The sequence below is a fragment of the Spodoptera frugiperda genome, chromosome 8 (genome assembly GCF_023101765.2).
Source record: "Spodoptera frugiperda isolate SF20-4 chromosome 8, AGI-APGP_CSIRO_Sfru_2.0, whole genome shotgun sequence".
NCBI classification, from domain to species: Eukaryota; Metazoa; Arthropoda; class Insecta; order Lepidoptera; family Noctuidae; genus Spodoptera; species Spodoptera frugiperda.
In genome coordinates, this window is record NC_064219.1 from 7777339 (window position 1) to 7795336 (window position 17998).

At 36.5% G+C, this 17998-nt stretch overlaps 2 protein-coding genes across 2 annotated transcripts in view; one reads left to right on the plus strand and one right to left on the minus strand.

Annotated features, from left to right (window-relative positions):
- LOC118275285 (zinc finger protein 541) overlaps nucleotides 1-17998 on the plus strand; it is a 288113-nt gene that overhangs the window by 97563 nt on the left and 172552 nt on the right. The window lies entirely within an intron of this gene.
- Nucleotides 9545-13983, minus strand: LOC126910970 (probable serine carboxypeptidase CPVL). The gene is made up of 8 exons (XM_050695640.1): nucleotides 13875-13983; nucleotides 13460-13794; nucleotides 12938-13053; nucleotides 12201-12374; nucleotides 11678-11845; nucleotides 10993-11255; nucleotides 10374-10508; nucleotides 9545-9717 (listed from the first exon to the last, which is right to left on the minus strand). Exons 1-8 carry the CDS (start codon nucleotides 13907-13909, stop codon nucleotides 9594-9596), a joined length of 1350 nt encoding a protein of 449 aa, XP_050551597.1. The 5' UTR covers nucleotides 13910-13983; the 3' UTR covers nucleotides 9545-9593.

Sequence of the window (17998 nt, forward strand, 5' to 3'; positions counted from 1 at the left end):
AATTATGTTTGAGGCGGTACGAAGTTTGCAGGGCCAGCTAGTCTACACTAAATAAAGAAGAGCAATTGTGTGAATAGAACGAAAAAATCATGCATGATCTGTGTCGCAGCAATACGACATGAGCGGCAGAGGCACGGAAAATGCGACACAGGTGGTTAAAGGGTTAACAATCAGGGTTAAGCAAGTAAAAAAACACTATTAATATCAAACAAACAAAAAAATAGGACAAATATTAACCAAAAAAAGAAACTAAAACAAATTCAATTTATTAAGTGCAAAACAAAAGCCATTAAAATTCCGCTCCGAAAACAAGGAAACGGGTGAGTGAGATTGTAAATTGTAATATTCTAGTGCTCAACACTGGGCTCTTTTGTAGCTGGTTATAAACGGCATTCTAGGGCTCAAGTGGACCCAACGGAAATTTAATCCGAAGAAGGGCCCTTTTGTCCTTAGGTAAATGCCGGCGGTAGACACAATGAATGAATATTTCTGTTTAATTAAAAATACGGCCAAAAATGTTGTTTTCCCCCGATTGGCCTTTTAAAAGGACACTCTTATCAAACCTTAATGACCCTTGAATGTTTTGTTTTGATTTGAGTAATAACTCGAATTTGTACCGGTGTGTTTCAGGGACACTTAAAAAATTGTATAATTATTTTTTGGTAAAATAAATTGTAATTTAGGTACTCGTAGCTTGATTATTGTTTATATTTATATTTTATCAAAAAGTTTTTGTTATATTATAGTTTTTTAAACAAACAATCTATTTTAATCACAACTAAAAATCTTATCTGTTTTAATCACAAATAACGCTTATTGTAAACGTTACTTAAATTCTAAACCTTTATTTTAAATTCTTTTATAAAATGGCGTTCATTAAGAGTTTAGGCAAACCTTCCTATAAAAGGTGACCTTTCCAGGGGATTCATTAATTGGCTTTATTTTTGGTATAATAAGTACTTAAGTCGATTCAAGTAGCAATACTGGAGGGTTATTGTAAATAGCTTGCCTTAGTACAAACATTGAGATTACATGTTTATCCATTTATTTTGTTTTCCTTTCGATTTTGAAAGTAAAATTTAAATTAAAATTGTCTATCTTAGCAAGTTTTCGCATTCTTTATCTAATGCGATTCGTAACATAACCACCAAAAGTTACAAAATAAGTCAAAATACATAATCATCATCATCATCGACCGAGAAACGTCCACTGCTGAACAAAGGCCTCCCCTTAGTCCTAAAATACATAATATATTAAAACAATTACCCATTAGCAAATATCTAAATAAAAATCCCACCCTTCAAAAAACACAACCTGTACATTAAATAGAAGCTATAATAACACCCCATATAGCCTCCAATGGCTGGTAATACTCCACAGTTTCCTTACAATACCTTCCTTCAACAGAGTTTAATTTAGATTCCCTCTGGTTTAAGCCTGTAATGACATCTTGGCTCAACAGCTTACTTCTGCAAGCACTTGTGAAAGACATCCGAAGCCCTTTACCTTAGAGGCGAAGACTTATAGAATTAATTTTATGTACAGGCTAAAGCTTTTCGATTATGATCTTAGTGTAAGTAGTTATAAGGTGTTTTATTAAATAAAGTAAATGAAATTTCAAAGTTATCGTTTTATGTATGAACAAATTTTAATATGGATTCCGCACATCAAGAGTTCGAAATTTCGGTGCGTGACATGTACGCAGTACGTGAGTGTGGGTTCCGCTGTGGCTTGAAACAATACGAGCTTTTCTCAAACGGTTCGTTTGAATATCACTATACATTTTAAATAAATTTACTATTATTTTCTCACCAAATAACATAAAATATTGTTTGCAAAACTGTGATTCATTTTCAAGCAAAATATTCCGTAATCTTAAGCGAAAATATTTAGACGATATATAAAATGGTGGAAGTTTATCATGTTCGTGACGGGATGGATCCCTTAGAGCTGCAGATAATGAGCCAGCACTGCCCCCATGGGCATAAAACTGAGGCTTCGGCCATTTTAGCGATGTATTTATACGATATCTCTTGATATAACGACCTATGTATAAGATGGAACACTGAAAACGCTTACGAAATGGCTTTTTGGTTATAGAGAGCGTATTTATGTCGAGTAATTGACAAGAAATTGTGATTCTAGAACTAATATCTCAGTAAACTATGTCATTTATGTAGGTTACTTTTACAAATATGTTCAAATAGTCTTGCAACTATTTCTCAATACGAGTTCCTTTGCACAAAGAATATCATGGACTACGCTTGAATAAATGTGTGTAGAAAATCTATAACATTATAATATATGCAATCCTAAAATAGGCATGAAAACTATTTCGAGGGCTCCTTACCTATGAGTGGGCGAGTGGGCGACGGGATCTTTCTACCCTTTTAGCGAGTGAGTGGATAACAATCGCTGAGTTGACTCCAACCCCCCGCCGCCAACCGACCGCCTTAACAACATACCACAAATCCGTTTGCTTAACTTTAATTACGATTATCCTTTTCAAAATTCCATATAACTAAACATAGCCAAACGAAACCAATTCAAAATATTCTGATTACTTTCAAGAACAAATTAATTTTAGTACCCAATCATCCAAATAGTAATAAAATGGATCGAAATATAATTATCTCTTCCATTTCCTATGACGCAAATGCCAAATGCATCGGAACATCACATGTCATGCGGCCGAATGTCTCAAATGACAAGCACACATCAGTCACTCGAACAAAAATAGCAAACGGTTTGAAAAAGCACTTCAGAAAGAGATAGATCTTAATTTCCACCATAATGTTAGCTTTACTCTACTATCAAAGCAGTATTGAACATAAAATTTTAACGACGCCGCAAAACGGGCGGCGGCAGCGAAGTGAGTGCGGTGCGCCACCGCTTTATAGCAAATTGGAGTCATAGCGGGTTGACACCGAGACGGCATGGCATTGTCCCATGTGACGCGATACAACTAGACCCAACGGGCTATGTCGAGCAGCAACGAGATGAGGCGGCCACCGGACAGGTTGGATGCGAGCCAGCGATGTGTCCCGCCACTCGCGTGCTTCGGGATAACAGGATATCTAGCTTATGTAGGGATTATTCAGACAACTAGGTCGCAATCTCGTTTGTTGAGCGAATTTTCAATGGGATTTAATGTCATACAGTCGTTGTTGATATAAGCAATTCGCGTCAATTTAAAGTTGTCAGTGTGAATGTTGGCAGCGTGACATGTCGCTTAGAGCCATTGTTCCGCAAATATCGATGTAAATAGAGTGCGTTTGGGAATAGTGGAGTATACCAAATGTTTTTTCAACGCCACTGACCCAAATACTGGGTTTACATCCTGTTTCACTGCGTGTCTATTAGTCAGTTTCTATGCTGTATAAATTCAGTTTAGTCGAGTGATTCAATTTCAAATAGAATTTGTGTTAGGTACTAAAATAATAATCTGCCTTAATTTTAGAATATCTGGAAGTGTAAATTGGTTGAATTACATCGGGTTTTTTGATGCGTTATGAATAGAATTTGAAGAAAAGATTTCGTTTTGTAGAATTTCTATTTATATTGAAGCTCGGCTCTATTGTTCTAAATACAAGGATATACAAATAATGCTCTACAACATCATTTCACTCTTTTAATGAGAGATATTTATTGGAACTTGTTAATGAACATACGAAGGAATAGGCTGGCACTGCCTGGCTTGTCTGCGGGCACCATGTGTCCTGCGCCAGTGACCAGTACATCTACGAAGTTCCCGCTCTCCTTCACAAACCTGAAACAGTGCATCACTAATCTGTTACTTTACCTACAACACATGGATATAGGAATGGAGGTAATGTCAGTTAGGTGAATGTAACTACACGAAAATTGAATTATTATGTAGTTCAGTACCCTTAGTATGAGTTCGTTTTACGTTTAACGAGATAGAAATGAGATCGCGTTTGGCATTCTGATTGGTTGGTTTATTCGAGCCGGCCAATCAAAGCACCGAATGCGCTTTCGTTTCGATTACTTTAAATATAAAACAAACTCATACTAAGGGTACAGGTGTCCCCAAGCTTTTCCTAGTCAAGGACCATTTTTATAATAATTCTTATTAAGTTAGGGACCAATATTACTATTACTTTTTCATGTCGTCCCACTTTGATTTTGTCATAGTTACAGTGACTTAGATTTTTGAAATCAATTGTCTCTCTCAGTTGTCTCCTTTGATATACTTAAGTTTAATTTGAGCTATAACCGTGGTATTTATAACAGAGGTGTAGTACTGTGTTTTTTTGTTTCACGACAACTAAAAAAAAAAACGACTTCGTCCTTTTTACCTTATAACTGCAAGTAACAGCATACCTGATCAATTGGTACTTATTTCTGATAGAGTTATAGGTATATTGTGTTTTTATCACAATGTTACTCGTTCATACTCTTCCTACCTTATGCCATTTCAGTTGTTATACGTAAATCGTGCGAATACTCACCCAATAATGTAACCAGCGTAATCGTAATATGGTAACCTAACAGCGTTTCTGTACTCCTCCGCTCCGGACCATTCCAAGCTCCGGTACGTGTTCATTGACAGCGCGTACGCAACGATTACATCCAGTTGTCCACTTGAAAGGAATTGTTCAACGTTATTAACATTACAAAATATCACAATATTCACTTTTGAGTACTGATAGTCTATAATAATATTGGGATTTACGCATCTATTCAAAACTACGCAGGCACAATCACGGACAACCACATCATATCAACAGCCTATAAGAGGCCACAGCTGAACAAAGGCTTTCGCATGGAGAAGGTTTGAGCGTTAATCACCACTCTGCACAATACAGGTTCGCGATTTCAAACATATGTATAAATAACTAGAAATTATAAGCCCAGGTTTCCTCACGATGTTTTTCCTTCACCGTTTGTCAGTGGTGTCTAAATAATCTTAAAAAGTACATATCACTCTAAAAAAGTCACTTTGGTACTTGCCGTTGGTAGGTTTCGAAATCGGCGTGGATTCTTATGCATGAGAAGCGGTCGTCTTAAACCACCGGACAAGCACAACGTCGCAAACAACCGCTAGCGTATAATATAACCTGAGCTGCGGACTACCTAGCGGGTTTACCGGGGCTCCGGCTAGAAAAACAGGAGTAGGAACGGGGTGATTTTTAGTCAGTAAGAGTCTGACACTCCCTCTCGCCTCACCCAAGGCGGGAGCAGTCATTGGATGATTTTCCCTCCTCAAAAAAAAAGCGTATAATATAAGAGAGTTTACCTATAACACATAACTCCATAATGCTCCAATAGCTCCTCCAACCACGGTTTAACCGTACGGTACCTGTCTTCCATTAATTTCTCGTTAACAATATTATTTATTGGTTCAAATTTCATTTTCTTCACGTGTAAAGCACTCTGTACATCTTCTCTATTTAAGAATTCTGCATATTCACCAGGTATTCCGTCAGTTTCTTCCAATAAAAAGTTATAGACATTAACTGGTGCATGCTCCATGAATTTGCCATTTCCTTCTCGTGCATACTACAAGTATATGTACAAAATGACACATAGTAAGTAGTGTATACATATAATATATGTTCAAGCATTACGCAAAAGCTAGCGGTCCGATTACAATGAAACTTTATACATATATCAGGACCAAGATCAGACCACAGGGACCATCAGGACCACAGGGTCTTTCAATAATAAAAAATATTTTACCTTTACATACAAATCAAAATTGCCCTCGGCCCAATACTTTCTAGCCTGCTCTTCCAAAGAATTCACCTCCTCTGCTTGTTCCTTTTCTAACAATCCTAACTGTTCACCCAAAGCAGAGTAGTGAAGCAGTGTTGGTGGGTCTGTCCACCCATCACCGATTAATAGACCCTGCATTGAATTAAACTATATTAAACACTTAATAAAAACAATATATACTAATCGATATAATGAAATAGAAGAACCGGAATGGGCCGACTCGACCGGGATAATACCACGGCCTCACAGAAAGCCGACGTGAAAGTTTTGTTGTGTGAGTGTGGTTACTGGAAGCTCAATTACACAATCTTCCCAATGTCCGATTCCCCAACAGGCCTTATTTTCCCAACCCACAAAAGGGCGGCAACCCACGTGTAACACTTCTGGTGTTTCGGATGTCCATAGATGGTGGCGATTGCTTACCATCAGGTGATCCGTCAGCTCGTTTACCGGTTTATTCCATAAAAAACATAACATAATCCTATGAAGGAAAAAGTTACAGATTAATTTACTTACTTTCAGATTTATTTTCTCTGCTGCGTCCGCGTTGTATTTATGTATGTAATGTCCAAAAGCTGGAATGTACTTCCCAGCGTACGATTCACCAGCAATGAACAAGGGCGCAGTCTTCAGTTCTGGAAATACTTCTAGAAATTGCTGTAGGTGATTTAAAAGACATTGTCCAACCTGCGAAAAGGTTATTAAACAGTTTTAGGGTTCCATCAATAGTAACATATACATATAACGATTTGAACATGTCAAGTAATAACCTGAACCTAACAACCAGTTTGACGGAGAAAATCAAACTTAATGTATCATCGTGTCTTTTATTCCTGAAGGGGTAAGCAGAGGTGCACATTATGGCACATAATGCCACTGTACAATGTACACCCACTTTTCGTTTGTGTTATAAGTCCCATGTAATAGAGGGTGAGCCTATTCCCATATACAGGGCGCCATTCCAGACTTGTGCTTCTACTGAGACATTTTTGAAAAACCGAAAGAAGCCCAATAATACTTTGCCCCACCTAGAATCGAATCCGACACGCCTTGCTCGTCAGTTGCACTTGCGACCAAAGAAGGCGGTTAAAATCAAAACTTAATTTTGCAATAATCACCTGATCCTCATTGGTGGCGTACTCCTCAGTCTCAGTGAAGCTAAACCCAGTACCAACTGGATTGTCAATGAAGAGAAGCGAGTAGTCGTTGCCCCAGGAACCATATGGCCTGGTCTCTGAAAATCAATCACTGTGTTAAACAGTAGAACATTGTTTAAGAAAAAAAATATTAAAATTATGCGGACTGCCTCGTTGGTCGAGTGGTCGCAAATGCGACTGCCGAACAAGGGGTCTCGGGTTCGATTCCCGGGTCGGGCAAAGTACCACTAGGCTATTTTCGAATTTTTAAAATTTCTCGGTGGTAGCACGGAGTCTGGAATTGTGTCCAGTGTATGGCAATAGGCTCACCACCTATTACATGGGACTTACAACATTAATTGTGAAAAATGGGTGTGCATTGCCATTATACATATGTCGTGCACCTCTGCCTACCCCATCGGGGATAAAGGCGAGACGTTATAAAAAAAAAATATTAGTGACCATTATAATATTACCTATTTTATTATTGACATACTGGATAGGACCAATTTCTTCGAATAATCCGAACAAAGAAGAACCTCCAGGGCCTCCTTGCAGCCATATTATCAATGGAGTCTGGTCTAGAGGAAAGCCATCAGGATTAGGAAAGTACCATGAGAACAGATGCCATTTCGCTGTTTCGTTCACAGTGAAGTATCCTGCGTAACTCTTGACGTCTGCGAAGAGAGATGGGTCCACTTCTGATTGTTCTCTTGCTTTCTTTACTTCACCATTTTTGATATATGGAGTTAATATGAGAGGCTGTCCGTCTTGATTTGGAGGCACTATAGCGCATAGGACCGTTGCACTGAATGAAAAATAAGAATGATATGTTAGTTATTATTATTATTTAGTTTTACTAGCAGGTTGGAAAAAACAACCAAGTAAATCTAAAAAAATACAAAAATATGTTGTAAAATTTACAAAATTCCTTGCAAATAATGTTGCAATTTTGTTAAGAAACTTAAAAAAACTTATATTTGTTATCTTAAGTAAATAAAACAAAGGAAAATATCGATAGTGTACCAACCAGAAGTACAATAAAAATGACACTGTGCCAAACATAGTATCTGACTGAAGATTTGCGACTGGCGACCGCGACTTATATCTACATTTAAAATATTACGATATACTCGTAAACAGAAGAGTTTGTTTGTTTGTTTGAATACGTTAATCTTTAGAGCTACTGGACACGAATAATTTATTTTTGTGTCGGATAGTCTATTTATCGAGGACATCCACGCTACGAGCGAATAAAAGAGATCAGCAATCGATCAGCGGGTGAAACAGCGGGACTAACTAGTTACAACATAAAAGTAATTAATACCACGTTTGTTAAAACATTCAGTGAATTTATACTAAAGATTATAACTGTCCAAACAATTTTACCAACTATGTCATAACTTTGTGGACAATTTTGCAATGAAAATAAAACAGACGTGCGGAAAATGAAACAGGAATTAATATAAATGCATAGTATGTATGGCATTTGTACATATAAAATTTTATTTTGATAAAACTAATAAGTATGACTTTATGACTTAGGTTTTTCTTAACCTATCTATACATTTACTGATCCGAAGCTGCCGACTACCTAGCAAGACCGGGGACCGGGACTCGGACCGGGCTCAAAAAGCAGAAGTAGGAATGTGGTTGTTTTTGCCAGTAAGAGTCTGACACAAGAGCCTCGCCCAAGACGGGAATAGCTATTGAATGATTTTCCTCCATTAAAAAATATATATATTTAACTTTTGATAACAATGCTGATTGGGTTTATAAGACTTTACGCCTCATCAACAGCCCATTACAGTCTGCTACTGTACTGTGGGTATTTTCTTAAAAAAAGGGTTTACTATAATCTCTACGCTTATCACACAGATAAGCGTAGAGATTATAGTAGTACGTTACATAAAAACTAAAAAGTGGGTTTCCAATAAATGTAAATACACTAAAATGGATTGTCGATAGGAATTGCCCCTCCATTTCCTTGCAGGAGGTAACATACTGGGTCATGCTACAGCACTGCCATTGGCTGCACACGGCAAAGCATTTCAATAATAGGGCTGTCACACCGAATAGCATTTTCAACTTATTTAATGGCTAATTCCATACTTTATACATTTTCTAGCTTTCATCGAATTTCAGTACAGACATAATTATAAGGTTATTACTGCAACTTTTATTTAATCATCAGAGTAGGCAGAGGTGCACATTACGGCACTTATTGCCGATATATAATGTACGCTTGTACACCCCCTTTTCACCATTTTTGTTATAAGTCCCATGTAACATAGCCTATAGCCATCCATTGTTGGCTACTGGAATTATGACCATACACATTCACAATTTTCGAAATACCAAAAAAAACCCAATAATACTTTGCCCAGGAATCGAACCCGAGGCCCCTTGTCGGGCAGTCCCACTTACAACCACTCGACCAACGAGGCAGTCGTTTTGATATACAGTTTCATATGAAATCAAAAATATATGATATACAGTGGATGCCTTATGGCTGATATGAAGATACTAGATAAGTTAAAATAATACCTTTAACTCTATCGTTATGATTTGATATACAGTACTATTAAACAAAGGGATTATAAGATCCCCTACTGACTTCAAAATCTTAAAAAAAGGATGGGTTATGGAAAAGAATAATTAGTTCAATGTTATGAAATAATATCGTTTAATATTCTCTATTAATTAACAGAAATATTTTTATTTGAACTTGTTGATGAAAATATCAATGATTTGCTTGGCGGCGCGGGGTTTGTCTTTGGGCACCATGTGTCCTGCTCCACGTACCAGTACGTCCATGAAATTCCCACCTAGTTTCATAAACCTGGACACAAAAAAAAATTAATTTGACAAAATGACTTAATATATAAAATAAAGAATACAGAAATCGACACAAAAATATTAATCATCATCGTCAGCATGTTCTCGTCCACTGCTGGACGTCTACGTAGACGTCTATAATGGCACGCCATTAATACATAAGAAATTATTAATAACAAAAATAAATTAGGAAAGTACACCCCACTGCTGAATTATGAACCTTCTCACTGTACGAGATTGCATTCAATCTCCATGCTTAGCAAGAGGGTTGGAGATTGCAGTTTAAAAAAGTTCGGATATATCCAAGAGAGCTGATACCTATTCTTTGTTAAATTTGCACCACGTACCAGTGCCTTAGTCGACTCATTCAACACCACGGGAAGAGAAGGGATGGGTTTTACATAAACGTTACTGTGGGAACGTAACGTGTAATGGTATATTATACTTTAGGGTAACTGGTAATTAGTGAAGGAACACGTGATTGTACGCATGATTACAAACAACTTTCCCAAAGAAACTTTTTTTAGCACGCGTTAGGGCGCGGGTAACTTGCTAACAGCTGATAACAAGAAAGCACGGCGCACGAATTTTGTTGTTTCACGTCACTCAGGTGTTAAAATAGCCATCACTAATTCCCAGTCACCCTATATAGATACTCACGAATTAATGGCACCAGTATCTGGATCAAGAAGGGGTACTCTCTCAGCGTCTCTATACGCCTGCGCTCCAGTCCAATTCAAACTCCTGTACGTGTTCTTTGATGGCGCGTATCCAACCACAACATCTAGTTGTCCACTAGGAGCAAATGATTCGACATTAATATTAAATTAGTACTTTTAAAACCACGTTTTAAATAAAATAGATTGACTTGGCCATCGCATGGAAACACAAGTATACCTACTTGTAATGCATGATTACGAATTAGGATGGTATATTGCATGATTTGTCTATTCGATTCGTGTTAAGTCGATCTATTTTATTTAAAACGTAAAATAAATCTAATATTAATATGATAACAATTTACATAATAACTTTTTTTTTTTATAATTTTATTCAAAGTTTTTACATAAATTGTGGTCTTAAATCTAGACTCGCCAAACTGTAACGTTTGATGGCGAGAAGCGCTCATTAAACAACTGAAAACAGAAGTTTCTTAAATAGGGACTATATAAAATAACCGACTTGGTATTACATGGATCTTACAACTTTTAACGCTAGGAAAACTGTGGTGCGAGATCTGGTTTTTTTTACAGGATGTTTTTGATGGTAAAGAACTTACTTGTAACACAGAACTCCATAATGCTCCAATAACACCTCCAACCATAGTTTTGAAGTTTGATAAGTTTCTTTTTTTAATTCCCTTTCAACGACAGGGTTGAAATATGAATATTGCATTGTTTTAACGTGGATAGCCCGCTGTACATCAGGTCTATTTAGAAATTCCTCATAATACGTCAACACATCTACTATTATGTCTGACAATATGTGTTTAAGATTAGTCGGTGCAAATATATGTAACATATCCAAGCCTGCTTGTGCAGCCTGAAATACAAGAGGTACAAAATTATATTTAGTTACTATCTTCTGCCAGCGTCTTTGCCTGCGTTCCCATTGGATAAAAGTATCTTCTTTCAAACTCAAGTCATCTCATATATCTGTATATAAAACATCATCAAAGTCCGTTCAGTAGTTTCAGCCTGATTAACGGACTAAAATCCAAACAAACAAACTTTCACATTTATAATATTAGTGTGACCCTTTAGGAATTAGTAAACAAAATATGGATCTACTAGCTTCTATCAGCGGCTTCACAATAAAGAGTGGCTTATATTTTATTCCAGACCATAATCTACCCGTGTTCTAAATTCTATCCTGATCCCTTTAACCATTTCGACGTGTTTGAGTAACACACATACATACAAACTACAATAAAGTCAAATAATAAGTAGTAGGTATAATCTTACCTTCTCATACAATTCAAATTTGTCATTGGCCCAATAATATCTAGCTAATTTTTCCATGTAATTAATCATATCAGCTTGAGTTTTGTCCAGCAGTCCCAATTGTAATCCCAACTCGGAGCGGTGCAGCAGTGTCGGTGGATCTATCCAACCATCACCGATCGCCAAACCCTACATTGAACAGTAGTAAAAATAATATACTCCTGTATTTTTATAATAACTATCGTGAGACATGCTAAATTAACTACAAACAACGGTTTACCCCCGTAAACATATTGAGAAATCACTAGGATGCGTGACGTCGCCTCGTCCGCACGCGCTGCTCATGATTAAGAGTCCCTCTGTGACTCGAAACTAGTAGAGCTTTAGTCAATATACATATTTACGTGAGTAAACCGATGTTTTTAGTTAATACACTCCTTTGTTACACAGAGGTATTAATAACGGTACAATATTATAAAATGCAAAATGAATTTTAATATTATGGCATTTTAAAACTTGTTCCTAAATAAAACGATTATGTCACCTTTAAATTAATTTTCTTCTTTTTCGGATCCAAGTTATTTCTGTGTATGTATCGTCCAAAAGACGTAACATACTTGCCGCCATACGATTGACCGGCGATGAACAACGGCGCAGTTTTCATTTCTGGGAATACTTCTTGGAATTGAAGAAGCAGATTTAGAAGACATTCCCCAACCTTTAAAACGTACAAAATATAAAAATCAATTGCCGTTCGTTAGTCTCGCTAAAAGTAGATATCGGCTGGACCGATTTGGCAAATTTTGGTCTTGCATCATTTGTGGAAATCTAGGGAAGGTTTAAAAGGTGAGGACAATATGTTTGAGGCGATATGAAGTTCGGGACAGCTAGTAATGTTATATTATTATTGCTTTAAAGTACAACAATACCGCACAGCCATTTGGTAAAGGAGTTTTTAAGGATAAAAACGTTTATGGGCACCTCAGTTGCAAGAATTCAGTCACAAAATATTTCTATTGTATATTGTATAGGAATGATTGATATGATAGTGGGATCAGTAATTTGAAGTAGCGTTAATCTGGGTACCATGCTCTGTCCCGTAGACAGACCGCGAATGAGACGTAGTGTGATATATAGGTCCTCTCTCCAATCGGATAGTTCGGAGACTTAAGAGGATTTTTGCGTGGCTAAAATGGATGGTTGGGGAAGGTAGAAAAAGGTTTTTTTTCCGCAGAGGACATTCACAAGCTGATGATGAAAACTAAAGAGTAATATCATTACCTCATCAATATTAGTCACATATTCCCCACTCTCGCTGTAGCTAAATCCAACTCCCACTGGATTGTCAATAAAGAGAAGTGAATAGTCCGATCCCCATGTAATATTCCGTTTAGCCACTGAAAACCGGGAATAACCATTTTATAAATAATTAGAAACTGCGTAAAAAACTGACTTCAAAACACCAAAAACTTGAAACAAACAAAAAGAAAATAAAAATCTAGACTGCTCCGTCGTAGTCGAGTAGCCGCAAATGCCACTGACAAGTGGTCTTGAGTTCAATTTCCGGGTCGGGCAAAGAATTATTGAGCTTTTTTCGGCTTTTCGAAAATTTGTCAGTAAGCTCGCCCCCTATTACATCGAATTGATAACACAAATTATGAAAAGTGAGTGTACATTGTACAGTGGCATTACGTGTAATATGCACCTCTGACCTTCAGCGAATTACCCCAGACGTCATGAAAAAAAAAAATAAAAAAAAAACTAGAAGATAATTTAGAACTAATTTAGTAGAAACAACTTTACCAGTTTCATTATAATATAGATAATCTATTGGGCCAATCTCTTCGAACAAAGAATGTAAGGAAGAGTAACCAGGACCTCCTTGCAACCAGATTATCAATGGCGTACTGCTTAGATCACGATCTGGGGCGGGAAAGAACCATGAATACAGGTTCCATTGAGCCCTTTTATTCACATTAAAGTATCCTGCGTAACTCTTGACGCCTGCGAAGAGAGATGGGTCCACTTCTGATTGTTCTCTCGCTTTCTCTATCTCACCATTTTCAATGAACGGAGTGAAAATGAGAGGGCCATCTGGTAATGACCTCACCCCGTCCCATGATCCCGAAATTGTTGTACTAAAAAATAAATATTTTTATTACTTAATAATAAAAATTGTTAATAAAATCGATGGGTGAGTTATTAAAAATGAACCAACCATGAATACAATAGTATAGACACTACGCCAAGCATAATGGCAATATGGCAAATGCACTTTCAGTATTTCAAATGACATTTTATACTTTATTACAACTCATTAATTTGTTTAAAAATACTTCACATAAAGTATTTTTTTTAAGAATGTGGCATTCCAAACTACCTATTTATCAATGTTTTCATAATTTGCAAGAAATAAACATAAATGAACATTATGTATTCCATATTTCATATAGGTCTTTGTGGATGTGAGTGTGTGTGTGTGACGTCACCTAATTTCTGAGGGCTCTAGTTACCTCGTTTTACCAAACCGTGCTTATTTGTACAAATAGAACAATTTTTAGTAATTCAACTGCACAGTTGACGTGATGGCTGGGTAACTGACTGCCGTACAACGTGTAGGGTGTACGATTCCCGCATGGAACAACTCTTTGTGTGATCCACAAATTGTTGTTTCGGCTTTGGGTGTCATGTGTATGTGAACTTGTATGTTTGTAAACGCACCTACAATAACGGAAAAAATAGTAATGTGGGACAAAGATTTATTAAAAAATAAGATGTCTTCTAAGAGTTGTATTACAAAAAATATTAATAATTGTTTCATTTAAAATGCAAAGTCAAAATACCCAAGCAAAAACCCACCAGTTTAGTCAGCTCGTCCCTTATTTGCCGTACCTTATTTGCGAATGGGAACAAACTGTGCACTCCATAGAAGCACGTCATCTACATAAATTGGGCCAACTCGTGACAAGAGCGCCATCTTGCGTGTCACGTAGGAATCACATTATTCTGCTACCACAAATCGTACATATTCGACGAATATTCTCCAGTTATATCTCACTGTTTTTCAGTAAGGGATTTTTTTATTGTGTTGCATAATATGTTTCTTTGTAATGAAGGATGTTAATGGTGGGATAAAATATTACTTTGACGGAAACTGTAACTTTAAAGTACATATTTTGTCACAACTTGTCAAGGGGAAACGGTCACATAGTTTCACAGCTTAGCTAGTATATCTTCGTAGCATGGCTACGTAGCACATCTCCGGTAAAAAGTACCCTTAAACTGTCTATGGACATGTGATTTTCAAGGAATATTATGTAAAACGTGTTCAGCGTATACAATGATTGTTTACATTGATTGAAACATTTGCCATCACTCGAATTACTTTTCTCCATTAATTATAAATTAATTAATTGGTATACACAGTGTCAAAATATGTGTGCTATCAACCGCCATGGCTAACCACAGCTTGTCATTATTACACCAAACGGTTTTTAAAATACATAATTGCAGTTGTGGGGCCATAGTACCGTGCCCACACTATTAAATAAATTGTAATTTATTTTGATACCTTTGTTCTTTTAAGTGGAAAACAGACAGTTTCTTGTTTGGTCATTTGTCATGAAGTCAAGTAAATTTATTTTTTTCGAACTATTAATTATATGTACATGTCGGAATCTAGAATTGTAGGTAAATCTAACAAAAAGTTCTAACGACCGTACTCAAAGTCATTTAATGATTACTTAACCCAGCCCCTTACAATTGTTTTTGGTATATAACGTGTAACAAAATACCCATACACATCAAGAAGAATAGTTTAAGCAATCATTAAATGTGTCTGACGACAGCAGTAAAATACAAAAGGAATCAAAAGTGTTTGTACTATAATTTGATACTATATTTCAATAACACAAATGGTGACAAGTGGGTGTACATTGTATAGCGGCATTACATGCCGTAATGTGCGCCTCTGCCTACCCCTTTAGGGATACAAAGGCGTGACGTTGTGTGTTGATACTATTTATAGAAGAAACTGTGTCTAGACAACCTCGTTGCCGATACAACGATACTTGAATTACCTAAAGTTATCACTCTATGTAATGAGCCATCCCGGGAATTCGTCTCGCTCTAGTTCCCGTTAGTAAGGTTATCGCGATCCCAAATGGCCCACAATCCGGGATTACCTTCAGGCAATAATCTAGATTACACGTAACATGCATAAATGGGCCGATAGAAGTGAGTGAGTGATGTATATTTATACAGAATGGTATAAAAACCCTTTAGCTATTATAAGTCCGAAACAGTACAACTGTAAAAGTAATCGAAACGAGAGCGCGTTCGGGGCTTTGATTGGTTGGTGTATTCAAGTTGGCCAATCAGAGCGCCGAATGAGCTCTCGATTCTATTACTTTAAACGTAAAGCAAACTCATATAAAGGGTACTGGTATAAAACTAATACACGTTTCACTTTAAAATAAACTTCTGAAAAAAATATACCAAATAGGTTTCATAATGTTTCTTAAATTCAATCCTAAAGTAGATACATACATACATACATTTAAAGTTTATATCTTAACCTTGAAAAGATTATATGAAAATCTAGGACATGTTACACTCCGTAGATATTCACAGTTCATTAATACAAATAATCCACCGTCGAGTGAAAATGTTATGAACCTCCACAGTCTTCACTTCTACGGTACCTAAGCTTCAAGCCAAAAGGTGTGCAAATCTCTTCAAAGTTAAGACTGGGAGCCAAACTAAGGTACGGGATATAGCAAGTCAGGTAGCAACAGGTCGATGCGACCTCTATGCAAACCACTAAAGACCCGCGGAGACCCGCAGACAACAGAATGGATCTAAAGATATTAGGCAAGATTACATTGAGAAAAGAAAATGGAGGTGTACCTTATTTAAGATACTTTTCTGACATAGAAATGAATACAGTTTATATTGAGATGAAAAACTAAGCATGACAGTGCACGTAGCGACCTCTTAATATCTCATAACTAATTCTAAAATGATTTTCTTCTATTTAAATCAGACGCAATAGACATTATTATTTAAACAGAACTCATAAACAGAACGTCCCGAAATAACATTAATAAACATCAAATGTCAAATTAATTTCAACACTAAAATATTTGGTGATTGGTTGATATAGGAAGGCGAAATCATCGCTATTTGCGATGTTGTACAAAGAATTTAATTAGATCTCTCAAGTCTGTAGATCATGTGAAATTACACAGCTACTTATGAAGCGAACTTCGACATAATTAAATTGAGAACAGGTGGGAGCAACAAAATGAATCGAAATTAATCCAGCGCAATTTGACAGCGCTGTCGTCGGCTTCCAGCTTAATTTTCATGTTTAATTAAATAATATTTTGTTTGACACATGAACGGGAGCAGAATAGAAAAAAAAAACTTCTCATTAGCTTTGATGCCGAAATAATTAAGTGGGACGACTCAATAAGGTTTTATGTAGACTAACAAACGAGTCTCAACGAAACGTATTTATTTCACAGAGTTTTTTGCGAGACTTTTTATACGAATAAGGAATGTTTTCCTTTAATTTCGTTTTCCATTTTTAAATTATTAGTACGAAAACGAAGTTGAATAATGTCAAAGACTTAGCGCTGTAATGTAGAACATTTCGAATTCAAATAACGGACGCGGGAATAATTCGCATAATCAAATATATCTTTTTTTCATTGACAAGCAAGGCGTGAGGGAAGCGAGGATTGTTGGCACGAGTCCAACCGCGGTCCAACTAGCTGCCTTTACGACTGCCGTAGGACGAAACTTTGCTTGTTATCCGAGAAATATCACAACATATTTCGAGCCTTTTATAGGAAAACTTTGAAGGGCCAAAACCAAGTAGGGAATCATTGACCGGGCCTTCGATTGAAAACTTTGCGCGAGTCCATGAAACTGGTGTTATTATGTATTGGGACACATAACACTCATATTTCGTACCACAATTATTGAACGTAAGTTTTTCGAGGGTTCGCGTTAGTTCGAGTGTGTTTGACATTGTCAAGCATTTTTGTTGTAACTACTTGAATGAGCTATTCTAGGAAACGTTATAGTTAGTTACTGTGGTTTGTTGTAGACAGTACAAAAATATTAAATGTATATTTCGTATTGATTTGTTATGTTATGTTTTCACTAAGCAATGTAAGTACTGTTTCTTTTTATAAAATAGCAAATTCAGTATTCATTGCGACATCAGCTCTAATACACACACAAACACGATCTTCTAGCATAATTGCTATATCAGTGTAATCACCAAACAGCCTAATATCAAAACAATAACTCAGTAAACAAATCTCTTTCGTA